At 38.2% G+C, this 25168-nt stretch overlaps 1 protein-coding gene across 2 annotated transcripts; it reads right to left on the bottom strand.

The window, feature by feature from the left end:
* Window positions 1–157: 157 nt before the first annotated feature.
* Window positions 158–23322, bottom strand: gpr155b (G protein-coupled receptor 155b). Of its 2 annotated transcripts, none has more exons than XM_055227370.1 (20): window positions 23259–23322; window positions 22241–22432; window positions 21165–21312; window positions 16425–16554; window positions 15080–15258; window positions 13933–14085; window positions 13318–13385; window positions 13063–13234; window positions 11752–11907; window positions 11582–11665; window positions 10311–10434; window positions 10157–10241; window positions 9649–9736; window positions 8993–9218; window positions 8827–8904; window positions 8298–8437; window positions 7707–7802; window positions 7561–7625; window positions 5980–6117; window positions 158–4350 (listed from the first exon to the last, which is right to left on the bottom strand). In XM_055227370.1, the coding sequence occupies exons 2-20, from the start codon at window positions 22396–22398 to the stop codon at window positions 4302–4304; spliced, it is 2337 nt and encodes a 778-aa protein (XP_055083345.1). In that variant the 5' UTR covers window positions 22399–22432; window positions 23259–23322; the 3' UTR covers window positions 158–4301. The 2 variants fall into 2 exon arrangements, with proteins under 2 accessions (XP_055083345.1, XP_033835836.1); XM_033979945.2 differs by having other exon boundaries at window positions 164–4292.
* Window positions 23323–25168: the final 1846 nt, after the last annotated feature.

Below are 25168 nucleotides of genomic sequence, written 5' to 3'. Positions count from 1 at the left end.
AGTGTACTATTTGATAAATGAGTTTTCGTTTCTCTTTGGTCTCAATAACTATTACTATACTTACTTTTTTTTTTTTTTTTTTGCAAACAATAAAAACATTTTGTGTGTACATTGTATATTTCTTATTCCATAATCACTTAACACAACTCACATAATTGTATTTCTGGCTTTATTTCGGTCACAAAGTAATAGACCTCATTGGCTTACAACATCTCCACTCTCCATAAGCACACACAATCACACACAAAATGATCCAAAAAAAACAAACAATCTGGATAACAAAAATGTAAACACGTTTTTCAGTTGATGGAAGACAAAACCGTGCACACGCTGGTACAGGCTGAATAAAGGGACTTCTGTGCATAGTGCTATGGTCCGACACATGAGCACACACACAGCCATAGGACACAAAGCACAGGTGGAAGACTCACTTTAAAGATGCACTAGGTAGGTCAGATTTAAAAAAAAGTTAATGTGGAAAGCTAACTGGTGGAACTGCTCTGTCTGAAGCTTTGTTATTCAAATTAGACTTCCTATATAACACAAAACTGACTCTTGTGAGCTTTAAGTCATGGTATAATCCTGCTACCTCCTAAAGAACAGAACTGGAGTTGTGTTTTGTTTCATTCACACATGTTTGAGTAACACTTTATTATTAGTTTGTCTACTTCTCCAAAGCTCAAAATGCTCTGTTCCACCTTGTGATGTTAGACAGCTAACATGTGTGAATGAAACAAAACAACATTATAACAGAGATCAGAAAATCATGTAATATGGGCCCTTTATAGTCAGTGTTAAAACAGCTCAGATTAAAGAATTGATTTAGCTGCGACAACAAGAGAGCGGATTTGTGCTGTTAAACAAGTCTCTTTCAAATGGCTAGCTAGTATTAGCCAACACCTTTTCAGTTAGTCATCCTCACCTTTTTTATTAAACCTTAAACACCTAAAACTAGATCTTAAACGTTCATATTCATCACGGGCTGTATTTTTTCTTGAGTTCTCAGACAATCTAAAAATATCATAGACAAACATGAAGAACTCCCAAGCCATCAATAGTTTACAGGCCTGTTACGATAAACACTATATATCGACTTCTATAAATGATCAATGGAACAATATGTGGGAGTCAATATTTATCATGGGTACCACACTTTTTCTTAGTGGGAACGTTTTGTTATTTTTTTGTACTATGGTAAGATTTAGCTGTGGAGAGTTGAATAAATTACATCTTTGACTAAGTGTTTCATTCTGCTAATTATTTTTTGCATTTTTTGTCGGGATTATATTTTGGAGGGATTTATATTTTGCTTTAGGGTTACTGTGCCAGTGGTAAAAAGTGTTTTCCTCAAAATGTGTTATCAAGACAGAGTGCAATTTGATGTTTATAACTGCTAACGAGCTAAGTGGCACTGATGAAACGTAACATGGTTAGCATAGTGGCTCAGAGGCATAGCAGTTAGCATTTGCCAGGTCTAAATCTACATTAGACTCAAACTGGATCGAAACCAGGACCAAACCAGGACAAGCCTTCTACACAGTGCATCTTTAAGGCATCGACAAAGACAGCATACTGCCCCCTGCTGTTGTAAACATGAACATAAACACCACATTTACACATTAAGTTGGAGTGAGTTTTCAGGCACATGCATCGCTGTGCTCTGGTCTCCACACACAGAGGCCACTTGTGCTTAATTACACCAAACTGAACTCATAACGAACCATTTACACAACAATAATAAGCATTAAACATAACAGCAGCAAAAGTATATCAATATTTTTAACCAGATTTCCAGTATGCGCGTGTTTCAGTGCAAGTGCCAGACGAGCGGCCGTTTTAACTGCCTCAAATCATGCAGTCTTTATCGTGCAAAATTATTTCAGAAACATTTATAAAACATAAAACATTTGGCTTTTTGAAACATTATCTCTATGGCAAATTGTCAGTTAACAGAATGTGAGAGGATTTAGGCTCAGACTGGTGCAGGTAAACTTGAAATCTTCTTAAAGAGGAGGTATTAACTGCTAACACTTAACATATTTAGATCACCATGTCACATTTTATTGTTTTGAAAGTTTTCTCTCCCTTGGCTCCCTGTACTAATCACTTCCCCTCCTCCATTGCATCAGGTTTGTGAAGTTGTAGTGAATAGCTCAGTATCCTGCTTTTGTAAATTCTGCATTCTGCGTACTGCTAACTGTAAAGAGGGCCCGGGAGAGATCACTAGATTACTCAGACATGCATGGATGACAAATAAAACCTCTTCAGGCTTCATTTTGATGAAGGAACAAAGTCATAACATGGTAGAAAGCTCCAAAAAGTCAACTTTGCATAATACCCCCTCTTTAACATAAATGATACAAATACTAAGTAAAATGAATAAATAAACAATAAAAAAAATAACTACTTTACAAAAATAAAACTTGAAATTTCAGAATGATGTGATGATTTGAATGAAGGTTGAGTTGTGCAGAGAAAGTAGTGAGCACTGTCCATAGCTTTGATATATCTGTTTATATTATATTATTTAACTGTTTTAGTGTTTGAGTTGTTACAAAAAATATGTATTAAAATAATATCAAGAAAATCTGTCACATTTTGTTTGCATTGTTGAAACTTTTTTTATACAAAATAAAGTGTATGACAAAAATGCAGCAACTTGTAAGGGTCTTATGGCAAACTATATATAATTGATCATTTTTGGTTGTTGAGGAGTGTAAAATGGGTTCAAGGGTTTAAAGGGGTACTGTGTAACTTCTCTGTCCACCATCTGCCTGTTTCCATGGAGTTATTATTGTTTTGTCCAAAACGTTCCCTAGTATGGCATCATCAAACATATCCATTTTTATTTTAGCAAACACCTGTAATTAAATGTTTATGCCATTCTGTGATGCACAAAAGGTCCTATATTAGACACAATTCACTTCAGTGAGTTTTTAGCTATGTTAGAATGTTACCTCATCAAACATATACCTGGAGTTGTGTTTTGTTTTATTCACCAAAGCTGAAAATGCTCTGTTCCACCTTGTGATGTCATGAAGCGGTATTTTTCAAGTTTACATCTACCTTTTACCTTTAGTTCAATAGAGATGAGCAATTCCAGGGCTCCATACAGGAAGGTGTATGGAGTTTAAAGACACAGTGAAGCACTTCCTGTATCACCACATGACATCACAAGGTGGAATGAAGTGTTTTCTATTTAAGGGAAGAACTTAAAGACATGTATGAATGAAACAAAACACAACTCCAGGTCTGTTTGTGATGAGGAAACAACATTATAACATGGATCAGAAAATAAATCAAATAAAGTGTAGTACGGGCCCTTTAAAGGAAAAGCAAGTGGAGACAAGCAGGTGTCGGAAAAAGTTACACAGTGCACCTTTAAGAGTTTTAATCTACTATGTGACTTGAAAATGTCTTAAAATCAGTCCCATTAAGTTCAAGGGATATATTTATGAATTTTCTGATTTTATAGCTACTTAAAGGCCCTGTACCCAATCTCTTTCCATGTATTTGACCAAAATGTGTCTTGTCTCAATACAGATATATCATCTAAGCAGCTCGTGGACCTGTCTGCATCTTATAAAGCTAGTTGATGTTGTTAGCTTTAATAGGAAAACTCCGCTGTGGCCCCTGTAAGGTGTGAAAATCGCTGCATTGAATAATTAGGATGTTGAGAATGCATAAAGTAGCTGAGGAATAACTTTTAACCACTGCAAACCGACAAACCACTTAAAATGAACTAAATCTTTTTGTCAAATTTTAAATAAAATCAGGTACAGCGCCTTTAACAGAATAGTACAAAGTTTGCCAATAAGACCTGAGCGCCTTACCCCGACATAACAAACAATATTCCTCCTTTTCCCTCTGCTCCATCATGCATCCTGAGCAGAGGGGGATTTTAGTTTTAGTTATGTCGACAATATGAAATGATTTGAACATTTGAACAATTAAGTTACTCTTACTTGAGTCAAATTTCTGGCTACCCTACCCACCTCTGATCCTGAGCCCCTTCTCTCCATCTCTAACTCTCATTGGTGAAATAATAAAATATCGTGTCTTCGTCCTTAAAGCCGTACTGTCCCGTCTCATGCTCTATCACTCCTCCCTGCTGCAGAAACCCTCCGTACATCTGTGCCTCCCCCCTCCCCTTGCACAAGCCCCTCTCCAACAACCACTCCACCAGGTCGCTGCCCCGGAACAGGCTCTCCGGGTGGGGGTGAGTGAGCTGGGGTAGAGGGTCCTCGGTCTGGGGCACGTCTCCGTAGGTGTCCACCGGGGGGCGCGCTAACCTGTCATTATCAGAGGAAGGATTCACCGGTGGTAGCGGTCACACTCTCCCCTGAGCCACTAAAGGGCGACAGAGCAGGGAGGAGGGAAGGAGGGAAGGAGGGAAGGAGGGAAGAAGGGAAGAAGGGAAGGAGGGAAGGAGGGAAGGAGGGAAGGAGGGAAGGAGGGAAGGAGGGAAGGAGGTCAGCCACAGAAGCAGAAGAAGCAGAGGGTTATTTAAAAGCTTGAAATCATGCGCTTGTTAGAGACTTTGGTATTGCGTCAAGATATAAATACATTTACAATATATAACAGGTTTACAAAATACTTCACTAAATACATTTACAATACAAGCTATTTTATTATGTTTTCAAGTATCAATTTGTTTGAGTTTTTTTCAATATACACCAGATTTTCATGGTTTAAATGATTCTTGTGTTTTTCTACAAGGCAAATGTCATTATTTATGGAAAAAAAAAAAATCAATACTAAAACTAGTATCAAAACTGGATACTCCATTGAACAAGTATCAATACTAAAAAAGTCACATTCACAGGACAGAATTTACCCTTTCCTGAACAGCTTTAGGATGATCTTGAGTTGTATCAGAACAAGTACAAGACACATAGACTAGTGTACACACATGGACCAGGGATTACACAGATATAAGGTCACATGGGAATATAAAAGAAAGTACTACTATTGTCTAAATCACGTGTCAAACTCAAGGCCAGGGGGGCCAAATGCGGCCCACCGTGTCATTTTATGTGGCCCGCGACAAGGTAAATTTAAATGTATGACTGTCTTAAAATGTCAGTTTATCAAGATTTATGCAGTTACATGGACATATTTTTTATATCTTTGCAAATGTGAGAAGAACCATTTTGCTGATGTGGCCCTTGGGGAAATTGAGTTTGACACCCCTGGTCTAAATAATGAGTGTTTTTTATTATCATTGTGATATAGAAATTTGTATAGAGTATCAAGTCTGTTCCTCAGTATCAAGATTCAGTTTGAAATGTAAGTATCGTGACAATGCCATTATCTTGTAAATTCAAGATAAATTAGGATCACTCATAAAATTTGTATCTTATATGTGCAAGATTATGCTACTAAAAAATTGGTATCTTAAAGGCTGTATGAGGAGTTTTTAAAATATATTTTCATTTTCTTTTCATTTATCTTTATTTATACAGGGTGAGCCCAATGACAGCACACAAGACTCTCTCATGAGCTCTCTGTTAAAAAAACAAAAAATACAAACAAAAACAAACAAAACATAACTACATAGGTCCTTTTGAAACATTAAAAGTAGGAGCAGGTGTGAATATAAATGTCTATCATCATAAACATTTATACTCACACCTGTATCTGTTTTATCCACTCAGAAAGCTGACTAAGCTCCTCACTTTGGGTTGCCAGATCCTATAACTTGAACCACTTTGCAATAATCCCAAGATGGCTCTATTCAGGGGTTGTCAAACATTAAGGCTGGGACTCCAAAATATCCTAGTTAAAATTAGGCCATTACAGATACAGCTGAATGTATTTATAAAGATCTGTCCGCAATACACTCTATAAGAAGTATATGAGCCCAAGTGTTCGCCTCCAGTGTGGGGGACAGAACAGTACAGGCCCAGTGACACATGCTGCAGAGGGAGAGGTTAGTAAAGCAGTACTACAGTGTGTATAAGGAGAACTACTGCGTACCTGCGTGTGTGTACCACGTCCTGCACACACTGCTCTTTGTGGTAACGCACAAACTGAGTGCACGTGAGCCGCACCTCTTCAGGAACACCAGCAGAGGGCAGCTCAGAGCTGTCCCGTCCATGCCATAAGGATAACAACCTGCAAAGACAACATATATGTGAGTACTATAAGATTTAAACTAGTGGGTTTGTGACAGTTTGTTTTAGAAGAAATCAACGGCCAAAGTCAGTGTCAATAAACCGTAATAAAAGTAAAATTTGTCTTGCCCCAGAACAAAATCAGACAGTGTACTGTCTGCATCTAATTATAAAGCATTTTTATTGTCCATGAACTAGGAAGTGAACTCTTAGCATGCTAGTTGAGGTTAGAACTACAGCAATGGCCAAGATCTGCACTGGTCTCTGAGAGTTGTGAAAAACAGCGAATAATCAGAATACTCGTAATGCACTGGATAAGTGAAGACTAACTTGAGACCACAGAAAACCATTTAAAATAAAGTAGTTATGTTGGTCACATTTGTAAGACAGTTAAAATCAGATACTGGGTTTGGAACAGTTGGAAAAAGGAGTCAATGGCCAGAGTGTCAATAAATCCCTAACACTTTACAGTATACACTACAGTAAGAGTGGCCATAAGAGCCGTGTTTACAAAGTGAAGAGTTCTGTAGTGTGGAGAGGCCCACATCTCCATGTAACCAGGCTGTTTCAAGTGAGATGGATGTACACTCATGTTAGTAATACACTGTGAAGCGTGGACATGGAGCTTCTATCTTTGAGTTACAAAGGCTCTGATCCTAGAATAGCAACTGGTAGCATCTTTGTACATGCTGTAAACTTCCTACATACTGTCAAATCTAGATAAACAGTACAAATTATCACCTGATTAAAGCCGTTATGTGTAACTTTTTATCCAAAAATAGACATAAATAAAAGCATGTTTTGATTTGTTTCTTTTTTTCCATTTTGGATGTGTTTATTGCACTGAAAAACATACGTCCTTTCTGTGAGCGGGCTTGCTTCTCCACAAACCTGACTCTTACTTGTCCTTAAAGGGGGCCAATGTATCTACCTCCATGGAGAATGTTCCTCAGTATTATTTTCAATGTCTATAGTATCATGCAGTGATACGAAACCTCCAGAAAGTCCCACATGTTGCTTTAAATCGTAAGCATTTTATTAGAATTGACCAACAATGAGGTTTATGAGGCCAAAGGACCATCAAGAACTTGTTTTAGATTTCAGATTTTTTTAAATAGCCTTTACCCTTTGCTTTGATCACTGCTTTGGACACTCTTGGCATTCCACTAATCAACCCTGACAAAGTACACCCTGAAGTGAAAGTCATTTCAGGAGACCTCATCATGAAGCTCACTGAGAGAACGTCAAGGGTTTGCAGTGCTGTCGACAAAGAAAAGGGCGGATACTTTGAGGAATCTGGAGGAACTCTTTGCTACATAATCCCACACACCTCCCTTCATATAGTTGGTGTTTTCCGTATGTAGCTACAATGTGTAAAGTAGTAAACAAAGAGAAAAAACATTGAATAAAGGTGTGTCCAAACTTTAGACTTGTGGTGTAGTACCTCTTTTTGAATGGAAGAATGATAAGGTGTCTGTCCAGGCCAAAGATTCCAAATGACAGAAACCCCTGAAACACAAATAGCAAAGTGTATATGTTTTTTCTGTCCCATATTAATAGAATGCACAGCCTAGCAGCCCACAGGGTTACCTGTCCATAGTTGGCCACAGCACAGAAGAACTGCAGCTCCAGGTACAGTCGGCCTGGGTCTCTGTTCAAAAGCCACCACATACAGCTGGACAGGTTCTAAATGCAGATATTGTGTTAGACCTGCAGTAAACAGTCTCCAGAGTTGTTTTCTATCAAATATATTTCAACCAGGAGAGACTTTAAGGCACTGTAACATACTTAACGTTCATATAACAAGAGTAAAATTTGTTTTATCTCCAAAAAAATCTTTGGTAAAACCACCTCTTATGCTGTGTACTGTCTGCATCCAAGAAGTGTGCTCTTAGCATGCTAGTTGAGGACAGTACTACAGTGACGGCCAAACTCAGCTCTGGTCTATGAGAGTTGTGAAAAGCAGCCAATAATTAGGAATGAGTTGGGTGAGGAATAACTTTGGACCACTGAAAACTATTTAAAATTAACTAGTTTTGTTTATGACATTTGTAAGTAAAAAATCAGGTACAATGAGACGTAAATGTAGTGCTGTGATTGACAGAGAGACAGGTGAGAGATCAGAAACAGAATCTCCCTGGTTGAATGTAGACTTTATTAGATGTTAAAAGTAGCTCTTACTGCTAGCAGGCTAACGCTGAGCAGCAGGCACAGCAGCACATGTCTGAGTGTCTGCTTCTCATCTGGAGGAGGACCAGGAGGAGGCAGGTTCAGGGGTTGCTCTGACAGAGGAGGGCCGTCCGACTGGGCTCCAATATGATCTGAAGAAGGGAGAGAGAACTTCACTGAAAATCTATTGTGACAAGTTGTAACTTATGATTTTACAGTTGAATAAAGATCAAGCCCAGAAAAATCCAAGACCCGGCCTGAGCATGTACATGTACTGTCTGAACCCAACCTGGGGCCGCACGCTCATAGAAACAGAGGGACGTTAAGTAGGGGGGGTGGGGGGGGGGGTGTTAGCTACCATAATATATATCCTTGGGAGTTAATATTTTATCTTCAGAGGAAAAAAGAAGAGTGAAAGAACAATCCAGGGTGAGTGTATGTGGCAGTGGAGCAACACATGAACAGGACTTATTTCTAACTTTGTAGGGGTTTAATGCAAAATGCAGGGAGGCCAATATCATACAAAAATAATCCCATTTACCCAGGTGGTTGACGTGTTCTCTTTGGGTGCTGGCGATCATGTCAGGTATGGACTGAGGTGGAGAGCCGTTCTGCATGTCTGAAATTAAACAATCAGGGCTTGTGGTTTCTACATTTATATCACTATATACTGCAGTATGATACAAAACAACATATCCATGAGGTACCTGAGTTAATGCTGAAGGTGGAGGGGGAGCTGATCAGCAGGGGGGGCTGTTGTTGTTGTTGCTCTTCTACTCCTCCAGGGGGCTGCAGGTCGTCAGTGAGACCGGTGACAGCAGCTCTGCCCAAAGCTTCGTACCCGCTCTGCTCCCTGCTGCCCTGGCTCAGCCCCATTAGAGAGAGTGCCCCCAGCAGGAGACTCACGGCTAGTACAACTGCACTACAGATGATCTATAAAGGATAAAGACATACAGAACATGCATTTTATGGCATTAACTTGTTCTAGACAGAGTTAAAGACTGAGGTATTGTATGTTTTATGTTAAGTATTTGGCTTAAGGTTGTCAAAAATCAAATACTAATTGGTACTAAAACTAATAGTGAAACTAGATACTCATTTGAGCAGGTATCAGCGCTAATAAAGTCACATTCACTGGACAAAAATGAACCTTTCCTGAAGAGCTTTAGAATGATCTTGAGCTGTATCTGAACAAGTATAAGACACATAGACTAGTATACACCCATGGACCATTATGGAACCTACTGGACGACTGAGGGGTTACACAGATATAAGACCACATAGTAATATAAAAGAAAGTACTAAGATTTAATGTTGAAAATCATAATGTTCAGGTTTTGTAGGATCAAGAAATCCAACTAACCTGAGCTTTCCCACAGAAGAAGGCAGAGTCTATGGAGTCTGTTCTTTCTCCCACAAGCAGAAGACATCCCACCATTAAGAAGGGTACTCTGCCAAACAAACACATCAATCAATCGTTTTTACTTTGACAAACTTTGTGTATTATTACAAAATATCACTAAATACCACATACACATATACATAAATCAGTATTTTGGTCATTATAAAGATAATTTCAAGTAGAGGGCCTTCTCCGCTGCTGCCCCCACCCTCTGGAACTCCCTGCCCAAACAGATCAGAGACTTATCCACACTCACCATCTTCAAACAAGCTCTGAAAACTCACCTGTTCAAAGCTGCATCTCTGTTTTTATCGGTGTCTTTAAGTGCCATAAAAAGTGCTGTACAAGTGTTATGTATTACTAATAATAGCAGTGATATTATTGTTATCATCATCATCATCATTATTATTATTATAACAAACTATAGGGCTCAAATTTTGCAGGATACATCTACTTTAAAACGACTCACCCCCAGCCAAGGGCCATGAAGACTCCTGGCCTCAGCCTCAGGAGGTCGTCTCTGTTTGTGAGGGCCAGGCATAGAGGGATCAGACCTGAAACCACATTGTCCCAAATGTTAGAGATCTACACTACACTATTACAACTGCATCGTAGAGACTCACCAGTCCAGATGTAGGTGCTGTACAGGGAGCCGTAGAGGAGGCTGAATGTGATGACTTTGCCCACCAGGTTCTCCTCCTGTTTGACCAGGAAGTTCCACAAGATCATACTCACACACACCAGGAACTGTAGACGGGAGAAGAGATACCATTATTATAAAGCTAGTTCCCCCATGTAGGCTTGATTTGCATCACTAAGGACAATTGGTTACATTTTCTGTTAAATGGAGGAGGAACAGTCTAGTATTGTTTGCAGGTATAGTATTATCAAAGAGATTTAAGTTTGAAGCATTATTGTTTTAGTAATAATTTTAAAAACTGGCCTAGGGTTGTCAAAATATCAAAAATCAAATATTAAATCAATACTAAAACTAGATGCTCATTTGACCAAGTATTGATAGTAAAAAGTGACATTCACAGGACAGAAATAAACCTCTCCAGTACAGATTTAGAATGACTTTGAGCTGCATCAGAACAAGTATAAGACAGATAAGTATTTTTTAGTATCATCGTGGTATTGGAATCAGTATTGCACGTTGAGTTTATTCCAGTCTAGTATTGTTTGCAGGTACAGTATTATCATGGGTTCAATCAGGAAGGTTGTTTCTATGAATTGTTTCTAACTCCTGTCACCTGTGTCAGTCAATCTACTACTTTTGGCTCTTGACCAGTCACTATTCAACACCATTCTACATATGAAGCTTTAAACAGATGCTTTAATCCTTTCACATACGTAGGTTTTGTCATGTGATACTTTACTTTTACTTGAGAATTTTTGACACGAGGAAATAGTAGTTTTATTAAATTTACCATGTCTTCTTTTTTCTTTTCAGGAAACGTCCAATTTTGTCCCATTTATGTGAGTATAGATACTTCAGATACTAGCAGTCAAAAGTTTGGACACACCCTCTCATTATATTTTTTTCCTTATTTCTACTACTTTCTCCATTTTATATACATACAGACGTCATCAAATATATGAAGCAAGCATGTAGTAAAGAAAAAAAGTTAAACTTAAATATTTTTTGACAAACCAAAGACTGGCTACTTTGAGGATTTGAATATAAAATGTAAAAAAAGAACAGTTATTTACCTTTTTTTCCTTTGTTACATAAATCTGTATATCTCTTCATATATTTGATGTCTTCTGTGTATATAAAAAAATGTATTCTTTGTATTGTATTGTAATGTATTCTTTTGACAACCCTAAAAGCCTCAGTATTTTGTAAACTAACAGCTAAGATGACACAGTGCGATGCCCCTATATGACTGACCTGAGCCAAGAAGAGATTCAGAGCAAAGACATGAGGAAGTCTGTTGAACTTTCTGCTCAGAAGCATCACAGCTATGGTCCACACCTGCACAGAGAGAACGCACATGTTCAAGCTCAATTATGACTAAGTTACTGCAGTAAACATTTTTAAAGACTGTGACTCTTCCTGACCAGAGCGAGGAGGCAGACGACGCTGATGTTGAAGCTGACGTTCTGCAGCTCTGTGATGAGAGGGGTGGGGTCCATCAGAGGGATGGTGAGTAACCATGCCGACACGTACATGATGGGAGCGGACAGGAATGTGCTGATCACCATGCCTGAAGTCACCTGGACAAATATAAAGATAGTAAACACTTTTTTTGGATATTAGGGTGTACGATACGATTTTAGAGTTTAGTGCTTCCCTCACTGATTTTGCAGAAATGTGTGATGTTTTTTATTCCCCTATGATATAGGTCTCCTTTAGTTTTTTCCTCATAAGCAGGTATATTTGTTCTGATATGGGCAGGTCATGCGTGTCCCTGACTGGTTAATCCACCTGTCAATCATGCCCATCGTTCTGAAGTTGTTTTTTTTGAAGAAGTGTGTATTCTGGATCTGAGGAAAGGTGTACAGGATAAAATGCATGGAAGGACTTTTAATATAAATCTTCTTCATATTACTATTTTCATTGTCCAGAAAGAGGGGAAATTAAAAAAAAAACTGCAGGAAGTACTGAGGTATGCTTGGGAATAGGGGGTAGATAAAAATGGCAATTTCCTGACCACTCAAATCTCAAATGCAGGACAATACAGGATAACTCTCTATATGACCCACTATAATCACTCAAAATACAACTTAGTTTATGCTTTTTATGAGGGTAAACTATTATAACCATGTTAAAGCTCCTAAAATGTGCTTTATCAGCTGTTGAGACATGAGCTGTGCTTATGACTGGAAGGTTTTTATTCTGCACTCTTCTCTTTTAAAGTGAATCGTATGATGATTATGTATGTTTTTATTGCTTATATTGTGATTTTAATGTCTTATTTTGTAAAGCACTTTGAATTTCTATGTGTACAGATTGTGCTATATGAGTCAACTTGCCTTGGCACACTCTTCATGAGGACTGCTGTTTTCATACAAAATACATCCCAATTTGAAGAGTTAATTTCCAATTAATCAGATAAGTGCCATCTGAAAAAGGGTTGTAGATTACTCTTAGTATAGTAATATAAAACCAAATGTTTTTTCCTGCGATCAAAATATTATTCCATCCCCTCTTGATAAAATCCTCTATATATTATTGTCGTTGCTAATATCTCTAGAAGATGGAAACAAAAAGAAAAACACTTTGTCAATTTTTCAAAATGACAATATCGGGTTTTGCTATTGAATTCTTCGTTTGTCATTTCCTATTCTATGCCGGGTGCTCATAGAGGATCCATAGAATGCAATATAGCCCATAGTAACTTTCTAGTGTGTTATATAAGTAGAACACACCACTTCCAGCTCCATGTTGTAGTGCGCTGCGTAGATGGCCACACTGGGAGCTGTGGGGAAGACTCCGTACAGAAAGGCAAAGTTGGACAGACTGGTGTGGTTCGGACTGCTGCTGTTTACTCCAACATCCAGGATCTCCACCATGTCCTTACACACCAGAGGCATCACCAGACTGAAACACAAGCAGGAGTCATTAGGTATGAGACACTGATAATAAGACATTTTATTGTTAGGTAAATATGCATTGGTACTCACAGTTTGGCTGTAATTAGAAGGATCAAAGCAACTCCAGTGTCTCGAGTCAGTTTTCTAAGTTGGCCGACCTGATCAAGGACAAGATGGACAAGAATAAGATTTTGATCAATGTGTAACTTTGTAATTACATTATTATTAAGGAATTCAACAAAGCAGAGCTTAAAGTTCAGATATCATCTTTTTTTTTCTTTTTAAAAATATATATCTAGTAAATATTTTCCAAACTCATTTCAACACATTGCTGTATAAGAACTATGCAGTGGACTCCTGTTATATCTACTTGTGATTTTTCTGATGAGTATCACATTGAGATTAGGGGCCGTATCTTGCCCCTGGTCTTAACACAGTAGTACTGTTAGCAAGATTATGTGCTGGCAGTAGGGCTGGGTGATATGGACAAAACATAAAATCTTGATATTTTTTTGAACACACTGGATGATTATGAGTTTTATCGATTTCATGTTGTCATTTTCAAAACTGAAAAACACTGGTTTCTATAATTTCATCATGTGGTTTATAGTATCAATACAAGCTCTAATTAGTGTCTAGGTAAGATAATATCTATATCAGTTAGTATCTGTATTTACATTTAAAACAGCCACAAGGTAAACTGACCATAGAGAGTCCCAGGTAGAACAAGGCCGCTCCTCCAAAAGAATTGGCCAGTCCATCAATGAACTCTGAGAGGACGGCTGGGATCTGCTGTCCCAGGGCAAAGTGAGACACGATGCCTATGATCACCATGAACACTATGGGATTCTTCAAAACCTGAGCAAAAACAAGATCAACGTAGAAATTATAAGAAACTGTAAGGTATTGTAGCCACAGTTAGGTTTGTTAATTGTTAACACAAAACATATTTAGATCACCATGTTCTTTTACTGTTTTGAAAATACTATATTTGCCAAAAATAACTACTGCACATCCTATCAGGTCTGTGACGTTGTAGTGTATTGTTTTGTATCCTGTTTTTGTATATTTTTGAAAAATGGCCTTGCAGGAGCATGGGTGACGTAGGCTTGTAGTCTGGTACAGGCTCATACTGCTAATCATTAAGGAGGGTTTGAATAGAGCCCATGAGAGATTGTAAGATTATTCAAACATGCATAGATGACATTTAAAACCTCTTCAGGCATGCTTTTGATGAGGAAACAGCATTACAATAACATGGTAGAAAGCTCCAAAATGTTGACTTTGCACAATACCCCCTCTCTAAGAAAGAGTACTGTTATTTCAAAATAATATTAATCAAGTGTGAGTGCAAAGTAATAGTCTTAGAAATTTCTAGAGTAAGAGAAAAAAATAGGGGAATCTAATACTTCCTACTTGTGGTTATTGGCTGCATTCACCACATTCTTCTTTTCATTGTTTCTTTGTGGCTTTAACTCCTTTCAACTGACAACAATGGGACCTTTTGTGATCGATTAAAGCCAACAGTACCACAGAAAAAGTTATTTCACCTTAGATCATTTGTAGTGACAGATTTTGTTTCATGTGGATAGACCCAGTAATTACTGAGCAATTTGACAGTTTAATTACTGCAATAATAGTCTTCAGTCTTTTTAATAACAGACAGATCAACAGAAATGTGAATTATTTTATTATTATTGTCAAAATGGCTATTGACTAGAATTTTACAACAAATTTTATTTCAACTAAGAAAATGATTCATCTCTGTCAGATGAGGAACCAAGCTTCTTTTAGTTTCTTGTGATATGATATTTCAGTATTTTTGCAGTATAGATTTGATTAAAAATCCTACCTGAAGAATGACAACTGCTACGATGGCTAAAGTGCTGCGCTCAGGGTGGCTGGCCTGTCTCCACCTCTGGATCTCACACAGGGCAAAGCCGATGGGGTTTAGGATCATGAGGGACACAGGAGCCACCAGGTAAATGTACTGCAGGTACTCTGGGTACGTGCTCCGGTACAAGGCCTCCACTGCACACACACAACCACGCAAGGAAGAAGTGAGCCTGTTACATCAGTGAATCTGTGGATGCCTGTCTTTTTGTCATGTGTATGCACCATACACTGTATATATACTGTAAATGGACATAGCTAACCTGCTAGCCACCGCGTTCCAATTAGGAAGTAATCATGGGTGCAAGTCCAGCTCCATCGACTCTGGCTCCAATTCACTTTCTATTGAAAAACTGTTGCCCCTCTCCCCGTAAATGCTGCTGTCAGGCTTGTCATTTTGGTCTTAAATATTTGTATTACCCCTTACTACATGATCCTGGGGCTTTTATTTCACTATTGTGTCTGTAAATCAAGATATAAATATTAACAATAGACGAATCAAGAGCCTTCTTTCCCCAAGGTCACTCCCGCTAGTGTTAACACCAGCTCTGACTGACAGCGTTGCTAAGCTCCCTGCTAACCCAGAGGAGGGGGCGGAATGGGGCATTACCTTTGTTCTTTGGTTGCTATGATACTTGTGGTCGGGATTCTGAATATGGAACTCAGCTCCAAAGTGGCCCCTATAACTGCTCTAGCCTCAATGAGCTTCATTTGACTGGAGCTGAACACTATGGGTGACGTCACACTCCCTTAGTCCACTTCTTTTTACAGTCTATGGTATCCACCAAAGTATACCCCCTCAAAATGATATTACAACTAATGCCAATTTTGTGTGCTTATTTTCATTTAAAAAATATAATTAAATTATCTCACAAATCTAAAATAATTTTTATAAAAGGCTCAGCTTGCTACAATTTAAGTTTTCATTCAGGTAAATGTATACAGCTAAACAACAGGTTGAGTGGGGTCATTGGTGAGGAAAACAGTCGCTGAAGATGACAGTAACTAGAGTTGCCCTGGTGTCGTCCAGTGTCCTGTAAAGTAGTTTAGTGGAATATTTAGCCCTTGATTCAGTACAACCTTTTTTCCTGTCCTCAGCACATCTCCCTCTAATGTGATCTTTTACAGGTTTAAGTAATGTGGAAAGAAACATTGCAAATCATTTCTTCTTAGATCAGAAGGGAAAGGGAAATTATTCAGTTGCTGCAGCTCCAATAAATATCAAAATACAATGAAAATGATAAAACACAGTATAAGTCATGAAGGGAAAGAGATATGACTGACAGCAATCCAGTGGGTCTCACCTATGGGGTATCCCAGAGCAAAGTCATTGCTCTGAGTGGCAAAGATGGCGTAGAGGCCGGCCTTGCTGTACCTGCTCTCAGGACTGGCCACCATCAGGGTGAGCACGCACACCAGCACGAACACTGTCACCTGAACAGGAACAAGGAGCACAGGGTAAACACTATCAATATTCATTGTTTACAATGCATATCAATAGTGAGATAATTCAAGTACATTTATAATCCCCTGTAATGGTCAAATGGTTTATAGCTCTTAATGAACAAAATGCAATCAATTAGTAGAAAAAAAGATAAATTATACACCATATCTTACCCATATTATTGACATTTCATTGCTTAGTATTTATTCGGACTTCCCACGGTGGATCACGAGTTTGGAGAGTATTTTTACACCTGACAATCTTCCAGTACCAAGCTGTCACCTATACTGTGAGTGGAGTGGGTATTGTAGGTGTAGTGTATAGTATGTAGATATAACAACAGCATGTACTTGATGAAGTTTGAACCAGTGACATTCCACCAGTACTTTACTACTTGTATTTTATTACCTTCCACCACTGGTAAGAATGCTAGTTCCTACAGGAAAAAAATGTTAAAAATGTGTAGACAGGTGCCCTTTGGAGAGAGGGTTCTTTTTAACTTTAAATATTTCAGTAGTTGTCTGTGGGGTAATGTCGTAAAAAATGTGTAGAAAATCTGACAACAATAAAAAAGGCAAATCTGTTTAGAAAAGTTAAAAGGCCTTTATTGCATCTTGCCTATTAAAGATAAAACATACACACTAACTCGTTTTGGCTAACACAACCTTCATCAGGGCACAAGGGCAAACCCAGGTAAGAGCACTCCGTTATATAGGGCAGAGTCTCCATGAGACAACAATCATATCAAAGCAACATAACTTTAGATGTGCACCACTATAATATATATATATATATATATATATATATATATATATATATATATATATATATATATATATATATATATATATATATATATATATATACACACCACTATATATGTATGTGGGTGTATATTTGTGCATACATCAGTGGCACATGGTATCGTACTCACAGAAGAGCAGAATACTGCAAAATGCTGTATTTAAACAAAATTACATAAAGACTAAATATGTTTATTGTAATTCTGCCAAATTTTGCCAGTTTGCTGTTCCATAGTAGGACGCAGGACACATTTTAGTCATAACAATTAGGCTACTTTACCACCCCGGGCATACCTATGCCTATGCCAAATTATACCCACGGTTAGTCTGGGCAGGGTTTAATCTAGCCTGTTACACCGCAAAGCATAAATATGGAAAATGAAACCACTGTTGCAGTGTCCTAAGATCCAACACCTTCGCAGATGTATTCAGCCAGAAAATTGATACACAGTTTTGCCAGCTGTAACAGCACTTACATTGTATATAGACTTGAATGCAGCTGGTTTTGCATTGGACACACCAAACGCAATTTCAGAGAGAGACTGGCAGAACATAAATATGTCATAAGAACTAACAACACACTTTATCCAGTGGCAAAACATTACAAATTAGTTGACTACAGTAGCCTTAACTCTCTTAGGGCCATTGTGATCGAGGTCATCCCTTAGGACCCCAGAGGATGAGACCTTTAAACTGCTCCAAAGAGAGACATTTTGGATCCATACACTGAGGGTCCATCCTGGTCTTAACAAAAGAGAAGATGTTTTCACCCTATGGACAGTAAAGCTAATACTGTGTCCTCTTGCTTACTCTTCATCTCAATATTATTACTCTTTTTGATGGTATTTCTTGCCCATTTTTAAGGTTAAGGTTAAGTGGCTCAGTGGTTAGAGTGTTGGTCCCCCAACCCGGAGAATCGAGTCCTGCTCAGACCAAGTTCTGTCGTTGTGTCCACTTCACCCACATTGCCTAGTATGATAGGTGGTGGTCGGAGGGGCCGTTGGCGCAGATTGGCAGCCTTGCTTCCGTCAGTCTGCCCCAGGGCAGCTGTGGCTACAATAGTAGCTTACCATCATCAAGTGTGGAAATGAATGAATAATGACTATAGTGTAGCGCTTTGAGAGGCTTTGAAAAGCGCATTACAAGTTTAAGCCATTATTATTATTATTACTTTATTTTCCCCATAGGGAAATTTGTCCTCTGCATTTGACCCGTCCTTCAATGCCGCTGAGGCATCTTCTCAGCAGCAGTGAACACCGCAGTTCTGTGCTCGGGGACCCATCTTCATGATATTGTTGCTAGGCTTGGTCAGGGATACCTTTGCTGGAAGATTTTACTTATGGAGCATTTTTGAGTTGATGGGGGAAGCGATCACTGTTCTCTGGGTTATCTCCTCAGACTGATTCTCAATGAGGAGAGTCACACAATTGACAGGTGCACATGGACAGGTGCTGACACTTTTACGATTGTTCATTCAATGCATTCAGTTATTCTAGTCTCATTTGTGTCTTCAGCACCTTCGATAATTCTCATGATTACATTATAAATCAGAATAACTGCTCATTGAATTGAATTTCAATGAGGTCAGCTCTATGCCCCATCAATGTGTCCATACAATAGCTATAAAATCTAGCCTCATTTTTTCATATTGGAAATTGTATCTTTATACACTCACCTAAAGGATTATTAGGAACACCTGTTCAATTTCTCCTTAATGCAATTATCTAATCAACCAATCACATGACAGTTGCTTCAGTGCATTTAGGGGTGTGGTCCTGGTCAAGACAATCTCCTGAACTCCAAACTGAATGTCAGAATGGGAAAGAAAGGTGATTTAAGCAATTTTGAGCGTGGCATGCTTGTTGGTGCCAGGTCTGAGTATTTCACAATCTGCTCAGTTACTGGGATTTTCACGCACAATCATTTCTAGGGTTTACAAAGAATGGTGTGAAAAGGGAAAAACATCCAGTATGCGGCAGTCCTGTGGGCGAAAATGCCTTGTTGATGCTGGAGGTCAGAGGAGAATGAGCCGAGTGATTCAAGCTGATAGAAGAGCAACGTTGACTGAAATAACCACTCGTTACAACCGAGGAATGCAGCAAAGCATTTGTGAAGCCACAACACGCACAACCTTGAGGCGGATGGGCTACAACAGCAGAAGACCCCACCGGGTACCACTCATCTCCACTACAAATAGGAAAAAGAGGCTATAATTTGCACGAGCTCACCAAAATTGGACAGTTGAAGACTGGAAAAATTTTGCCTGGTCTGATGAGTCTCGATTTCTGTTGAGACATTCAAATGGTAGAGTCAGAATTTGGCGTAAATAGAATGAGAACATGGATCCATCATGCCTTGTTACCACTGTGCAGGCTGATGGTGGTGGTGTAATGGTGTGGGGGATGTTTTCTTGGCACACTTTAGGTCCCTTAGTGCCAATTGGGCATCGTTTAAATGCCACGGGCTACCTGAACATTGTTTCTGACCATGTCCATCCCTTCATGACCACCATGTACCCATCCTCTGATGGCTACTTCCAGCAGGATAATGCACCATGTCATAAAGCTCGAATCATTTCAAGTTGGTTTCTTCAACATGACAATGAGTTCACTGTACTACAATGGCCCCCACAGTCACTAGATCTCAACCCGATAGAGCATCTTTGGGATGTGGTGGAACGGGAGCTTCGTGCCCTGGATGTGCATCCCACAAATCTCCATCAACTGCAAGATGCTCCTATCAATATGGGCCAACATTTCTAAAGAATGCTTTCAGCACCTTGTTGAATCAATGCCATGTAGAATTAAGGTAGTTCTGAAGGCAAAAGGGGGTCAAACACCGTATTAGTATGGTGTTCCTAATAATCCTTCAGGTGAGTGTATATACACCTTTACTCTATTTGTGAACGGCTTCATAGTTAGTGGGAGCTAACGTTTTGTGCAATACAGTGACAGTTCAATTAACTACTAATGAATGCCCTTTACCGAGGTTATGCTTTTTAATTATAGGTTTATGAAACCTCAGGGGCTTGCACTGTAAAATGAGTTTATAGTATGTGTCAAGCTCAAATGAAAAGACCAAGGATGACAAACATTGACCTTACATAAACTGATCCTTCCTCCTATAAGCTACTCAGATTTCCAGTGAAAGCAAATGTACAAAATGTATGAGATTCTTTATGTAGAACCAGGGTGGGGGGATCGTTTTCGGGAAAAATACATAACTTATATTCAGTGGTGGGAAAAGTACTCAGTTGTTTTACTTAACATTACAGATACCAGAGCATAAAAAATACTCAAGTAAAAGTATCACATGAAAAAAATCCACTTAAGTAAAAGTATTAAAGTACTCATTTAAAAATGTACTTTTGAGATCTTATAAAGCTTCAAATATTTAGATTTTGATAAAGATTTGTGTTGAATTTTGTTCAATAGAAACAACTTCATAATTTTTTATTTTTTATTTTTTTAATTTATAGATTTGTGTTTGCTCAAACTATGAATGTGTTAAAAATAAACCCCTCAGCCTTTTTTAGCAGGGCTGAAGCAATAAAAGTTCAAAAATGTAGGAGAGCAGAAAGTACAAATACCTTCTCTGAAATGTAGTGAAGTAAAAGTAAAATGTATACACACTACAGATACTTATTTTTTTACTTTAGTACAGTACTTTATGACTTTTACTTTGTTACGTTCCACCACTGCCTTCCGGTTAATGGGCACAAATTCAATCCACTGCACCAATGTTGAAAACTGAAAAATATTCATTCAACACAGCATACTCAGTCTCACTCATCTTACCTTTGCCACCAGCACGCTCCATAGAAATGCCCAAATGACATCTCCAAAATCCAGCAGCACCATGTTTTTAAAGAGCAATGCTGGCAGAGCAAACTTGGACACAAAGTTACCCAGACCCTTCGCTTGGGTCTCTGTGATGATGTCAGCCCTGCAAAAAAAATACCACATGACATTGACAACGTAATACCATAATGTATTAGAATGTATTACAGAAGTGGTGTAAAGAGTACTGAAAATGTGTACTCAAGCTAAATAACTATATGGCAAACACTGTACTCAATTATAAGAACAAGAACTGCTGCCAAACTTGCACATAAGTGCAAATGAAAAATATTACACAAAGTTCAAGTTTTTAGTCACAATTTGATATGGTTTTAGTATAACTTTATAGAGATTCACCCACAGCCCCAAGTGTTTAAATAAAGCTTTGTGTGCATTATTTAGACAGTAGGTCAGCAAAAAGAGATTTAAGGCTGGAGATTTAAGACCGATAGTCAATATGCTAAAAAGTGCTTAGGTCAACCTTTTGTACCAAACTTGATTAATTAAACAGTTAAAAGTTCAATTAAGTTATTTCAAACAACAAATCCGCATATTCTCTGAGCTCTGACCAATCAGAGCAGGTGATGGAGTGTTGTTATACGTTTGTGAGTATAGAGATGAGCAGAGACTGTACTGAGACAGTTGTATTTTAGGATAATATGGGTGCTGCACTTAGTGACTCTTATGATTTTAGATGTAACAAATTACAATTATAAGTAGGTTTAAAAATCAACTAAAAAAAACTCTGTCATAATGACACATTTTGAAGCACAATATATCGCTACAGAGATACATCACAATAAATGATAATATTGAAATTACTGTATGCCACTAATTAAGAAATAATGCAAGATAATCCCAGTAATCCAGTGTTAAATAGACTGTTTCATTAAAAGACATGAGCTGCAAGAAATAAACATCAGAATATACCAATAATTAGCCATAAAAGGGACTTATTCACCCCATCACAGGTCAAATCTTATTGTATTACAGCAAAAATATCCTAAATCTCTCCACTTTTGCATTGATAATACCTCTCAGCAATGTATCCACACATGATGATGCCGAAGCACTCCAGTAGAGCAGGGAAGAGCTTGTCTATGGACATTTGTGGGCCAGCCGCAGACCCGGCCAAAGAGCTATGAGAGATGTTCTTCCCATGGATCAATACGTAGCTGTTTACAGTCTCCATGCTGACCGGAGCACACTGGACAGGCCTGGAGAATCTATAAAAAGAAGCAGAGCATATGGAATACAGCATAATGTATATCCCAGTTGAATCAAAATCACAATTTGAGTGTCAAAGGCTGCTGTGATTTAGGCACTAGATGGTCCTTTGCAAAGAATAAAACATCAAAATCTCATCGCTATCACAATACCTGAACTCACTATTAATTTTTTCCCAGAATCATGCAGCTCTACAAGGAATATTGTAGGAGAAGGAGTAGCAGTGTCCACAACTTTGGCAAGCTTTTTCAGATATTTGATGAAAAATTATAGGCTTTTCGGCCCAATATCTAAATGTAAATATCAGTTAAAATCACTAAGCTGAGCAACACAATAATCCATATATCATAAATAGGAAGACATTCAAATTTTACCAAATAAAAGTGTTTATTGTAACTTCAAATAGCATGCAGTTTCATTATTAAGAAATTAAATAAATAGGAATCAAACTTAAACTCTAGCTTTGAATATAGAGGGTTAATTACATGGGAGAAAATTGCATGCATTGATGGTATTTCATAGTGTTTTAGTGTTTGCTAAAACCTAAAAAATCTCGCTATAAATAATTAATAATTAGAAAAGATTTGCATGGCTAACACCCACACAGTTAAGTCAGTATTCATTTGTTAATTCCATAGCATATTAGGATAGTTTTACAGATAAATCCCCATAAACACCTCGCAAAAACAGCTATTGTCACCTCCATCTGACTGAGCTAGCAAGGTGAGCTACATGCTAAAAACATGACGGCTAACGGCTTCCGCGTACACATCTGGCATTAGCCGCGCTGTTTTTCATTACATCTACACATTTTGCAGTGCTTACCGACTTGATTTACGTTGTTGTCATTATCCAAAGGCTGTCAAGTTCGTGTGAATCATCTTAGCTCGGGAAAAAGCCGCGTTTTGCAGATGAAAAGGGATGAATCTGACAGCTGTATGGAGAGGAAACGCCCCGGCGAGTGACGGACAGGTCAAACAGCCAATCATGACGCGGGGTTGGGAGAAGAGGCGGGGTTAGCTGTGTGGTCATGGGACAAAAGGGTGATTACTGTAATTATGTAAGTGAACGGTAATTACATTTGCAAGGGGAATTAAAAGTCGATTCAACAACTTGTTTTCTGGCCACAGTTATATTTTTATATAGGCTAGTGCTTCTACGTCTTAAGGCAGTCAAGGAAAAACTCACCCGTTCACACACAGACTCATACATCAGTGCCTTGCCCAAGGACACAACATCAGCATTCATCTGCGGGAGCTGTAATCGTACCGCCAACCTGTGGGTCAGTGGATCTGTCCCCTCAACCATTGATGTTTATGTCAAGATTCAAACCGACAACCTTTGGATCAGTGGACAAACACTCTACCACTGATCTATTGTCTGGTGACACATTTGGTCAGGAATTAAGCATGTCTGCCAAATGAGCTGCCTTTTGTTTATTAAAGAGATTAGATTGAAATACCCAGTAAATATTGTCACTATCTGTACTTGGTCTTTGTCAGATGTTTATGTGTTGTTCCTGCCAGAGGACTAGGACAGTACAATAAACCTTTATAAAATCAAAATCACAATTTGAGCTGGTGCAAATATCACACTCCAACGGCTACAATTATTTAGATGATAGAATGTCCTCAGCAGAGAAAGAGGCCGTAGAGAACTAGTATCCGTCTTTATAAAAAAAACAAGAACAAAAAAAAAACGTATTGTACTTGTAGTTTAGACCTTTACAAACAAGTTCTGAAATGCATAGGATTCTTTTATCAGTTCATATTTCAGTCTTTTCTCAAATGTTAATGCTCTTGGAGTCGTTTACATTGTGCACTCTGAATCAGAATCTACATTGAATCGCAATCGCAGCACTTGTCAGAAATGAGCTGAGATCTTACAATAGAGAAGGGTAAATAGTATAGGTAATTGAAATAAATATTACCATGAATTTAAAAGTATCTGACCACGATTGTCACCTCTATTGCTCAAATGGCTTTTTCAAAACATGTTGGTGATTTGACACGTTTCACATCAGTCACAATCACAATTAGCTGTATTTATTTTGCTTAGTGTTTTTTTCTCTCTCTTTTTGTAGACAGCTTAAGCCTCTGACCTTACACTCTAAAGCCCAGTAATTCCTAAAATAATCACATGACCGCACAGTCATAAAGTTAAGGTTTACAGAGGGCTTGTAGGATGCAGTGTGCTTTTGGCGCTTACATAATATCTACCGTAAATAAACAGTTTAGTCTGCTTCAAAAAAAAAATTATCACAACTCAAAGCTATGACATCCATAGTGCTTAAACACCTAAAAAACTATTTATAGCATTGATATATTGAACAGTCAGAGATCTGTGCCACAGCTAGACTCTTACTGGTGCCACTCATGATGGGGCTGTCGGCTCCTTTATGAAATCTGAATCTTTTGGATTCATTCGAAAAAACAGCTACTATTTATTTATATGACAGAAGCCAATGTGAGAACCAATTTTAGATGCAAACTAATCACAAAAATAAATTACCAAGATGTGTTTAAAATGGTTCAAACTGAGAGTGGGAGTGTGTTTATCCTTCAAATGATGAAAATGCACTACAATAATAATAGACTAACATTTTTGTTTAAAGCTAACTGTTGTTATGATGTTTTAATGCACAAATCTCTCAGTTGTGTCGCCTGCTTTTCTTCTGAGCTGATTCTTGTGTTGGATCAGCGTTAATCAGTTTAAAATGCCTGCAAATTGGAAAC

This window comes from Periophthalmus magnuspinnatus, chromosome 15 (genome assembly GCF_009829125.3).
Source record: "Periophthalmus magnuspinnatus isolate fPerMag1 chromosome 15, fPerMag1.2.pri, whole genome shotgun sequence".
NCBI classification, from domain to species: Eukaryota; Metazoa; Chordata; class Actinopteri; order Gobiiformes; family Gobiidae; genus Periophthalmus; species Periophthalmus magnuspinnatus.
The sequence above is the reverse complement of the archived record's forward strand: the minus strand, read 5'-3'. Positions and strand labels throughout refer to the sequence as shown.

Excerpts from the sequence above, each read along its gene's own strand:
- gpr155b (XM_033979945.2), bottom strand. The coding sequence starts at position 22,398 with ATGGAGACTGTAAACAGCTACGTATTGATCCATGGGAAGAACATCTCT. Across the intron at positions 15,259-16,424 it reads TGCTCTGGGATACCCCATAG|TGGAGGCCTTGTACCGGAGC; the intron begins GTGAGACCCACT and ends GTGTGTGTGCAG. Across the intron at positions 8,905-8,992 it reads CACCTTCAGCATTAACTCAG|ACATGCAGAACGGCTCTCCA; the intron begins GTACCTCATGGA and ends GTTTAATTTCAG.